Source organism: Salpingoeca rosetta (genome assembly GCF_000188695.1).
Source record: "Salpingoeca rosetta unplaced genomic scaffold supercont1.13, whole genome shotgun sequence".
Classification (NCBI taxonomy): Eukaryota; class Choanoflagellata; order Craspedida; family Salpingoecidae; genus Salpingoeca; species Salpingoeca rosetta.
In genome coordinates this window covers 389,768-399,767 of record NW_004754921.1, presented here as the reverse complement: position 1 = coordinate 399,767, position 10,000 = coordinate 389,768, and the positions used below count along the sequence as shown (strand labels likewise).

At 56.0% G+C, this 10,000-nt stretch overlaps 4 protein-coding genes across 4 annotated transcripts in view; 2 read left to right on the top strand and 2 right to left on the bottom strand.

Moving 5' to 3' along the window:
* The window catches only part of PTSG_12330 (uncharacterized protein), a 6,416-nt gene extending 4,209 nt beyond the window's left edge, over positions 1 to 2,207 (bottom strand). Inside the window, exons 1-2 of the mRNA XM_004993325.1 lie at positions 1,510 to 2,207; positions 140 to 1,375 (exon numbers count right to left, since the gene is read on the bottom strand). Of these exons, the coding sequence (XP_004993382.1) occupies positions 140 to 1,375; positions 1,510 to 1,603 (1,330 nt within the window). The 5' untranslated portion in view covers positions 1,604 to 2,207. The remainder of the gene's footprint in view (positions 1 to 139; positions 1,376 to 1,509) is intronic.
* Positions 2,208 to 2,616: 409 nt separating this feature from the next.
* PTSG_05512 (AprA) lies at positions 2,617 to 5,928 on the top strand. Its single transcript, XM_004993324.1, has 6 exons — positions 2,617 to 2,760; positions 3,099 to 3,203; positions 3,398 to 3,505; positions 3,722 to 3,782; positions 4,085 to 5,148; positions 5,448 to 5,928. The coding sequence occupies exons 1-6, from the start codon at positions 2,701 to 2,703 to the stop codon at positions 5,568 to 5,570; spliced, it is 1,521 nt and encodes a 506-aa protein (XP_004993381.1). The 5' UTR covers positions 2,617 to 2,700; the 3' UTR covers positions 5,571 to 5,928.
* Positions 5,809 to 7,733, bottom strand: PTSG_05511 (40S ribosomal protein S21). Its single transcript, XM_004993323.1, has 4 exons — positions 7,559 to 7,733; positions 6,766 to 6,904; positions 6,521 to 6,576; positions 5,809 to 6,233 (listed from the first exon to the last, which is right to left on the bottom strand). The coding sequence occupies exons 1-4, from the start codon at positions 7,606 to 7,608 to the stop codon at positions 6,215 to 6,217; spliced, it is 264 nt and encodes an 87-aa protein (XP_004993380.1). The 5' UTR covers positions 7,609 to 7,733; the 3' UTR covers positions 5,809 to 6,214.
* An 840-nt stretch (positions 7,734 to 8,573) lies between these two features.
* Positions 8,574 to 10,000, top strand: part of PTSG_05510 (uncharacterized protein) — a gene marked incomplete at both ends in the record, with an annotated part of 5,721 nt that continues 4,294 nt past the window's right edge. Inside the window, 4 exons of the mRNA XM_004993322.1 lie at positions 8,574 to 8,603; positions 8,828 to 8,896; positions 9,103 to 9,224; positions 9,672 to 9,810. Coding sequence (XP_004993379.1) covers positions 8,574 to 8,603; positions 8,828 to 8,896; positions 9,103 to 9,224; positions 9,672 to 9,810 — 360 coding nt within the window. The remainder of the gene's footprint in view (positions 8,604 to 8,827; positions 8,897 to 9,102; positions 9,225 to 9,671; positions 9,811 to 10,000) is intronic.

Genomic DNA, 10,000 nt, shown 5'->3' with positions numbered 1-10,000 from the left:
AGTGTGCGTACGTGTTTGTGCGTGAGTGCCGTGATGCGTGTGTGACATACAGTGGACACGCGTGTGCACACCGGCATTCACACACACACACACACACACACAGGTATCAACATACACGCACGCACACACGCACGCACACCTTCTTGCGTGCCACGCTGGTGCGGGCAGAAGCGCTGGGTTGCAGCATACTTGAAGCGGCGGCCTGCAATGATGGGAAGAGCAACAGTGACATCGCCATCAAGGACAGCCTTGTCTGCTGCAAACGCAACAGACACGGTGGGTGTGACACCAACGCCTGCGCTTGATGCGGGAAGGAGGGACCAGGCCTCTTGCAGCATGGTGACCGTTGGGGCGAGCATGGTTGTGGTGCGGGCGCTTCCTGATGATGACGCAGCCAACAGCGCCGCGGCGTGCACGCACACGTCAGCACTGGCTGCTTTGACACGTGCTGTGAGGCGTGGTGCTGGTGGCGGCGTGCCCGTCTGCACGTCCTCATCTTCACCGTCATCATCGTTGCTAGTCTTGTTGCCTTCGCGGTCGCTGTCATCTCCCGTGGCTGGAGCTGTGGTTGCTGTGATGTCTCCAGCGAGGGTGTTGTCACCATCAGCATTGGCGTCCTGCTGCTGCTGTTGCTGGGACCAGGTGATGTGGAAGGTGGCGGAATCCAAGTCGTTGCAGGAGATGGGAGCAGGGCCAACAGTTGTAGTGAGGACCGTTCTCGTGGCATCGAACAGCAGCGCTGGTGTTGTGAGGCGGGATGGCAGTGTGGGCAAGAACGTGTGGATGCCTGCAAGCAATTCCAGCGTGCGCGCCAGGTCCTGTTGGGAGAAGTTGCGTGCGGTCTTGATGCGGCTCTGCACGATGTGTTGCAGGACAGCAAAAATGCGGGCGAGGCGCTGCTGCTGCTTCTCGACACTGGCCTGTCGCTGCGGATGCACGCGCTGCTGCCGGTGCTGCAACTGAACAGCGGCAAGGGCGATGCGAACAACAGCGGGCATGTCGCGCTGGCCAAGGCGCAGGGTCTTGGTGTTAAGGAGTTGCAGGAGCTCTTCCAAGCCCGCATGCACTTGTTGCACGCGGGTGTTCTTGACGCCGCCGAGGGTTGATGGCCGGTTGACCTGCGCCTCCAGGGCGGTGACGAGCGGTGACACGCACGTGTCCTGTGCGGGCTGCATCCAGCGGTTGTAGTGGGTGGTGTCGCACACATCGCCGGCGCCGTCCCAGTAGCCTGCGGCACTCGGACCACAGCAAATGAGCTCGAGGGCGCCTTGGCTGCTGCCGCCGGGGCAAGGCACCAAGATGCGCGCGCCTGCGCTTGTTGCGTGCCTCATCTCGCTCTGCGCATCAATCTTGATGGCTGGGCAGTAGCCAACATCTGCATGCGTTCGTGTGAGTGAGTGAGTGTGTGTGTGTGCGAGTGTGTGAGTGTGAGAGAGAGAGACTGTGTTTGCGTGTACGTGTGCGCACACAAGCGAGCGAGTGTGTATGCGTGTCTATGAGGTGGCTGACCTGCTGCTGATGCGAGGTGCACTGCAACAGTAGCCGTCAAGCAAAGTGTGGCAGCCAGCACCGCGGCTGCATTTGGTGTTGATCTTCGTGTCATGTCTGCGTTGGCGTGCAACGTAACCGTCGTGGCAGCGGTCCAAGGAGAAACAAGGAGAAGAAGGAAATGAAAAGAAGCCAAAGCAAGAGAAGGAAACACCGATCCACGAAGTGGTGGCTGTGGCAAGTGCTGTGATTGGTGTTGGTTGGTGCAAGGTTAGGTGTGCTCACGCACGTATAGTTTGGTGGATTTCATATGAGGGTGAATGGAGGGTTGGTTGTTCAGGAGGTGGTCGGTGTGTCTGGGCTGCCTGCACTTTGGTGGGTGCTGCAGCAGTTTTCGTTGTCAAGTCCTTGTGTGCTGAAGAAGTGCCGTGGTTGGTTGCTGCTGGCCAGCTGCTGTCTGTCAGCCAGTCAGCCAGTCAGTTGTCGGTCCTGCTTCCGTCAGCTATCCGCTCGTGTGGAATGTCTGGTTGGTTGGTGGTCTGGCTGGTGGCTCGGTTGCTGTGGGCCACCGTGTGCCTCTTGCACTGCTGGCTTCGTGCCTTGTGGGTTGGTTGGTTCGTCTGGTCTTGTCTGCGTAGGTTGTTTGGGTGGTTTGTTATGGCAGCAGGGCGCGAAAAAAAAAAAGAAGCAACGAAGGACCACCCATTCGAAAGAAAGTCGGCGCACCCAACTCCACTTCAGTCACAACGTCATACGAGATCGAGAGGCAAAGAGCAGTACGCCTGCTGTCTGTGGCTTGTGGTTTGTGGCTGCTGCCATTGACTGACATTTGTTGACACGACCCCACCCCTGACAAACAACAAAGCGCGCACTTTGTTGCCAACGCAAGACACAAAACGCAACCTCGCTTGCTTGCAGTGCCTTTGCTTGCATTGAGAATCGTCACGCGCTACACGCAATCATACGCAGGTGTGTCAGCTTTCGCCACCATCCTTTCAGTTTCGTTTTGAGTCCTTCCACTGTATTTGACACCATAAAAAGGAGCGGAGAAATTTTGCGAACGATCCTTGTTTTGGAGGGAGAAGAAGCACAGCAGCAGAACAACACACTGATGTGAGCAGCCACACATTTCTTCCCACCACGACGATATCCCCTTGCTTGTTGTTGTTTGTTTGGGTGTTGTGCTGCTTTGCTTCTTCTCGTTCCGCCACCATGCAGATCACTGGTGGTGTCGCTGCTCTGGCAGCCCTGCTTGTCGTTGGCCTCGCAGCGGTGCGCATCTTGCATGCGTGCCCGTGTGTGCATGTGTGTGTGTATGGCTTAATGTGGGTGTGGTGTCTGTATGTGTGTAAGAGTGGATTTGGATTGGTGATGTTGGCATCATGTGCTGCCTCATAGTGCTTGCTTGATTCGTGTTGTGTTGTGTTGTGTTGTGTTGAGGAGACACGCGCCATCAATCAGATCATCCACTCACCTGCGCTATGTTGTGGTGTGTTGTGTGTGTGTGTCTCTCTCTCTTTGTCTTTCTCTCTCTCTCTCTCCTCTCTCTTTCCCCTCTTTCCCCTACCCTTCTTTCCCCTCTCTCTCAACACCTCATCCTTTAATTTCAGGGCACGGCGCTGGCCAACCCGTACGCTCGGGCTGCGCCCGGCGATGAGTCGCCTCTGGACAAATACGTCAACAAGCCCGATTCCCACTACACCTGGGCCCAAGTGGTGCGTTGCTCAGCTGGTGTCATAGCCATGTGAGGGCTGTGATTGCTTTGCATACAATACAATTGCTCTGTGTGCCATACCTTGGAACCTCACACTACACACACGCACACATCCATACATCCATGCACACATGCATACACACACACACACACACGCACACATATCCATACACGCATGCACACACACATGTGCAGCCCAACAGCACGTTCCATGGCCCTGGTTACACTGGCTATGTCTTGAACATGACCTCCCAGCAGTGGCTCTCCGAGAAGGAGGTCTCCCAGAGCATCTGGTGGCATTACGTGAGTTGCATCCACAAAGCTGTGCATGTTGCGCGATCGCTGCTGTGCCTGCCATGAGACACACACACAGTGTGGTACGAACGTACGAACACACACACACACACACTGACACACGAGCACACTTGAACACACACACACACACACTTTTTTCTGCTGCCGTTATAAGCGCTTGTACATGTCCTCACCTTTGCCATTGCGGCTGTTTCCACAACACAGATTGCCGTTGTTGTCCCCGATGAGCTCAACTACCACAAGCGCGCCTTCATGTACATCACAGGTGCGTGCATGTGTGCATGTGTGTCAAAGTGAGAGCAGTTGAGGCTTCATGTGTGGTGAGGCCTTCGTGGCGGACTTACCAGCCCAGCCGCGCACGACCTCGATCGTTCGCGCATTCAATCAGTAGCGTCCACACCAACGCACGCCACTGCACTGCCCTCGTCCAACATTCACACACACACATACACATTCACACACACACATTCACACACACACACATTCACACACACACACATTCACACACATTCACACACACACACATACACATTCACACACACACTTTCCCACTCATTGCATCTGCAGGCGGGAGCAACACGGGCAGCGTCCCCGATGGCGGTGGCGAGGACATTCTGTTGTGCGCCGCGGTGGCCGTGACCACGGGCTCTGCCTGCTCTGTTCTCTTCCAAGTGCCCAACGAGCCCATCTACTTCAAGGCCGAGCAGCCGCCCAAGCGCCGCACGGAGGACGCCATCATCGCCTACACGTGGAACCACTTCCTCGACCACCCAGACGAGTCCGAGTGGCTGCTGCGCCTGCCCATGACCAAGGCCGCCGTTCGCTGCATGGACACCACCACCGCCTTCCTGCAGAAGCTGCGTGGCATGAACGTCACGGAGTATGTTGTTGCGGGCGCCTCCAAGCGCGGCTGGACAACGTGGACCACCGCTGCCGTCGACAAGCGCGTGATTGGCGCCATCCCTATTGTCATGGACATGCTGAACATGGTGCCCAACATCCACCACTTCTGGCAGGCGTACGGCGGGTGGAGCTTTGCCCTCAAGGACTACTACAACATGAACTTCACGGCGCGCCTGGACGACCCCAACTTCCCCAAGATGACCGCCATCATCGACCCGCTCTCGTATGCGGATCGCCTGACCATGCCCAAGCTGGTGATCGACTCCACCGGGGACGAGTTCTTCATGAACGACGACAACTGGTTCTGGTGGGGCAAGCTCAAGGGCGAGACGCACCTGCTCATGGTGCACAACGCAGAGCACTCGCTGGCCACCAACCTGGTCGAGGTGATTGAGGGCATCTCGTCCTTTGCGCACGACGTGCTTGCCGACAAGCCACGCCCCTCCATGACCTGGACCATGAGCAACAGCAGCACTGGCGGCAGCATCAAGCTCACCACGTCCGAGAAGCCGTCACGCGTGACTGTGCGCTGGGCCGACACGCTCAACCACACGCGCCGCGACTGGCGCCTCATCATCGGCGGCGAGAACTGCCCGTACATCAAGGTCTCTGGCGAGTGCATCCAGCCCGTGCTCTGGCAAAAGGAGGCTGCCACCAAGATTGATGACACCCACTATGAGGTGCACTTTGACAACCCGCCCGCCGGCTGGCGCGCCTTCCTCCTCGACGTAAGTTGTGTGTGTGTGTGTTTGTGCATGGGTGTGTGTGAATTTGTTTGTGAATGGATGTGTGTGTGTGTGTGTGTGTGTGTGTGTGTGTGTGTGTGTGTGTGTGGATACGCGTGATTGTATGTTTGATTGTGAAAGTGTGCACACACGTGTTACATCAAGTGTTTGTTTTCATGTGACTTGTGGTACCATGAGGTTGGCTGTGCTGCTGTGTTCACTTTCAAGCCTTGCTGTTGCGTTCTAACCTTCAACCCCGTTCCCGCATACGCCCATCCTGGCCCAATTTGCCCAATCTACAGGTCCAGTTTCGGGCGGAGGTTGGCGTTGTGCCGCACGTGTTTACCAGCCAGGTCAACATCATCCCCGATGTGTACCCGTTCCCGCCGTGCCACGGCGAGGGCTGCCGTGGCCAGCTCCTCTAGCGGGCAGCGTGTGCCAAGCGTGCCAGGCGTGCGCGCCTCTCATCGCAGCGCCTTTGTCTCTTCTGCGTTTCTTTCCACGCTCTTCATTCGTTCCATTCCTTGTTTGTTTCTCTCTCCCCCTTCCTGCGAACTCCTTGCTGGTCGTCTCTGTTGTCATGTCATGTCACGTCACACAAAACAGCGTCGCCACGCACGCCCTTGTGTCTCTTCCAACCTCAACGTGCTTGCTTGCTTGTGTGTGAGTTGATCGATTTGACATGAGTGATTGGGCTTGTGGCCCGACATTGCTGTCACCCCTTTCTTGCTTGTTTTGTTCACCTGTTTGCTTAGGTGCCCACAGTACAACCAACACCTGCCACCATCACGAAAGCGCACAGCAAACACACACGCACACAAAGCAGAGTGGCGCGGTGTTGTGGAAGAAACAACTGCCCAGACTACAGTGTTGTCTCAAGTGTGCGTCTGCTTCGTGTCGGGATGCCAAATCATGGTCGTTTGTGGAGCGCGCCGTGTTTACTGGCTCTCAACATTGGCCAAGCAATCCAGCGAGGACATTGCGAGATCAGCACACACGTCACACCAACATCATCAAGACCATCATCAGCTTCAACCATCAACACAACGACACATGCATCCGACGCTGCTTAGTTCTTCTCGTACACGCTGCAAAAAAAAAAAAAAAACCACAACAAAGAGTCGAAGAAGAGGGGAAGGACGAGTGACGTGTCAAAACACAGCAGTCGGTGTGTGGGATGTGTTTGTGAGCACGCGAAAGGTGGCACTTTGAATTGAACACAGGGAGCAAACAACAACAACAACAACAACAACAACAACAACAACAACAACAACAGCAGCAGAGCAAACAACAACAACAACAACAGCAAAGGATCAGGGGCTGCATCACCGCCAACCAACAAACATAGCACCCATGCATGAACACAATCACGTACTTCTTGAGGATGCCGTCCTGGGTCGCCAACCGGTTGAGAGAATCGTCTGTCTCGCCCTGAGGTGGAGCAGGAGGAGCAGCAACACATGACAAAACATGAGTAACAGAAACAGTGTTTGACAATCAACACAACACAGCCACACGGCGAACGCCTGTGCTGTCGATTTCTCTCGAGCCACCCACACAGCGCAGCCCACACATTCACACACTCACACACGCGATGATAGCGTGGTCGATCATAATTACCTGGGCGCGGACCTCGCCGCAGAAGACGTAGGAGTGGACTGCATCGGGCATCATGATACCTGTGGACTTGTCAACCTTGGCAATGTCAACCTGGATGGAAGCGTGGTCGGAGGCACCAATCAGGTTGTTGGTGGCAGAGCTGCATCCGTGACATCACGCGCACGCGAGGGAGAGAAAGAAGCGAAGACGAAAACAAAAGAGAGGTAGGTGCGTGCGTGTACATGTGTGAGTTGAGTCAAGTCGAGAACAGAGCTGAAGAAAGTTGAATGTGGTTGATGTTGTGACACAGAAGGACGTCATCTGGCCAAATGCTGGTGCAGCGCGCGTTCTCCCTCTGCTTGTTAAGCACGTGTTGGGTTGGCTCTGCTCACGACAAGACGAACGACATGCTGGCTTTCTCATCATCATGTGTTGGTGTGGTCATGTGCAACAAACTGCAGCGCGCCACCATCAATCGTCTGCGCACTGCTGTCGTGTGTGTTGCAGGAGTGCGGTCGCTGTACACGTTGTCTCCATGTTCGCCACGCACTCCGTTCAGGTAGCCATCTGCCTGCTTGCTTGGAGGCCCTTTCATTCATTCAGGCACAGCGAGCGAGCGTCGGCACTCTCCGGTCCCCACCCTCCGTGGTCGCTGTTGTATCGTCGTCGTGCCAGCACCAAACGCACTTTCACACACACAAACACGCACTTTCACACACACACACACACACAAACACAAACGCACACGAAACCTGTACATGCACTGACGCCCTTGCCTCCCCCCTTGGCCCCAAGACCAGAAGCAGGTACTCACCACTTCCTGGGGATGTAGAGATCCACAAGGCGGCCTTCGAGGTTCTGCATGGCTGGTGGTGGTGGTGGTGGTGTATTCGGTGGGCGAAGCAGGGGGTCAGAGAGGAAAAAGGCACATGCACTCAGCCAATGCGCACTCCGGTTTTGGCTTGCCACTGTGTGCGAAACATACACCGACCACGGAAACGTGCCTTGGTTCTTGACAAGCGCACGCACTATCCACCATATTCCCCTGTAAGGAAAAATAGTTAAAATCTCCAGCAATAAATCTACAGAGCAGTGGCAGGGGAAGTGAGGCAGCTCGAAAAAAAAAAAATTGTGCAGAAGGATAACGTGGAAGACGAGCAGCAGGGAGCAGAAAAGCAACAACTGCACAAGAGCCAGCAGGCGAGGCGACGGAAAAAGAGGGGACACACGAACCACGCGGTGGGTGCTTCGTTGGGGCGGGCGTTGTGGTGTGTGTGTGTGTGTGTGTGACATGATGTGTTGGTGTTGCGAGTGGTGGTGGTGGGAGTGGTGGGTCGATGTCTGGCTTACTGGCTGGCTGGCTGGCTGGGCTGGGCTGGGCTGGCTGGGCTGGGCTGGGCTGGTTTCCGAAGACACGTGCTTCGACATCTGGCCATGGATGTCGTCTGTGTGTGCGTGTGTGTGCGTGTGTGTGCGTGTGTGTGTGTGTGCGTGCGTGCGTGCGTGTGTGCGTGCGTGTGTGCGTGTGTGCGTGTGTGCTTGTGTGCGTGTGTGCGTGTGTGTGTGCGTGTGTGTCTGGGCGGGAAGCAGTGGGTTGCTCTCTCGCCACTGACGTTGCTGCTGACGTTACCGCTGCAGCGCGTTCCCGTTCCCTCTTCTTGCTTCACTTCACCAGCTTGGTCGCTGCACGTTACGTTCATGGCGCTAACCACACATCACACAACCACATTTGCATGCTGTCTTCAGGAGGAGAAGCGAGGGCAGGAGAGAGCGAGAGAGCGAGAGAGCGAGAGAGCGAGGGAGACGGCCGGAGCAGTATTCGCACAGCCATGGACAGCGATTCAGACGGCGAGGCTGAGGTACACATACGGGAATATGTACGCGCGCGTGCGTGTGCTTGTGCATGTGCATTTGCGCATATGCATTTGCGCATGTGCATGTGGAGGGGGCTGGTGTCGAGGGAAACGAACGTACGCATGCGCTGGTGCTGTTGCTGTCGCGCGGTGTCTTTTTGGAAATGATGCCCGCTCATCCTTTTCGCACCCGATTCGCACGCACTGCCCTTTGCTCTCCTTGGTGTCAGTGCCCTTTGTGCATGGAGCCGTTGGAGCTCGATGACCAGCGCTTCTACCCGTGTCCCTGTGGCTATCAAGTGGGTTGTGAGGGCGACCTTGTACAGCTTTGCTTGTGTACATGTGTGTGTGTGTATGTATGTGTGTGTGAGTTCGTTGGGGCGGGGGCGACACAACTCTGCACTCTGCCGATGGCGTGCCAAGCGTTGTGTGCGAATGCGGGCCACCTCGTGAGCATGCATGTGCCCTCATCGAGCCCACACACACATGCTCTGCTCTGCGACAGATTTGTCGTTTCTGTTGGCACAAGATCCGCACGGAGAAGGATGGCTTATGCCCTGCGTGTCGGCAGGTGTACGCCGACGAGCCAGCAGAGTACCACCCTGTCTCCGCCGAGCAGATCAGAAAGTATGCAGTGCGACTCAACAAGCACATGCCCGCCCCTGCACGCTAGCCGATGGAGAGAGAGAGAGAGAGAGGGAGAGAGAGAGAGAGAGAGAGAGAGAGAGAGAGAGAGAGAGCGTCTGTGTGCGTATGTGATGTATGTGATATGTATGTGATGTATGTGATGTGTGTGATATGTATGTGTGTATGTGCGCATCCATGTGCGTGCGTGGGTACGCACGTTTACGCAAGTGTGCGATGCTACTTGTTGGTGGTGTGGTGAGCACAATATTGCTGTCTGTAACCATGTACACACGACTCCATGCGAGATCCCTGTCTCCCCCCTCCCCCTCTCTCTGCGTTTTCTCTCGTTTTTGCGCAACACAACCTGCCACTGCAGCAGCTGCACCTCCCGCCCCCCGATTGTCTCTTGCTCACAATATTTGCCGCCATCAACATGACACCACCAAGGCTGAAGGAGGCCGAGAAGCAGCGCAAGCACGAGCAGCGGCAGAAGGAGATTGAGAGCAGGAAGTCGCTCATCAACATCCGCGTTGTGCAGCGCAACCTTGTGTATGCCATCGGCATCCCCCCTCGCCTAGCCGAAGAGGTGCGCCCACAGGAGTGGAGGGGGGATGGGAGGGGGATGCTTGCGTGCGTGTGAGTGTGAGTGAGTGAGTGAGTGAGTGAGTGAGTGAGTGAGTGAGTGAGTGAGTGAGTGAGTGAGTGAGTGTGTGTGTGTGTGCGTGTGTGTCGACCTGTGTGCTGTGCGTACTAGCGTGTGGGTGACGAGGTTGTGG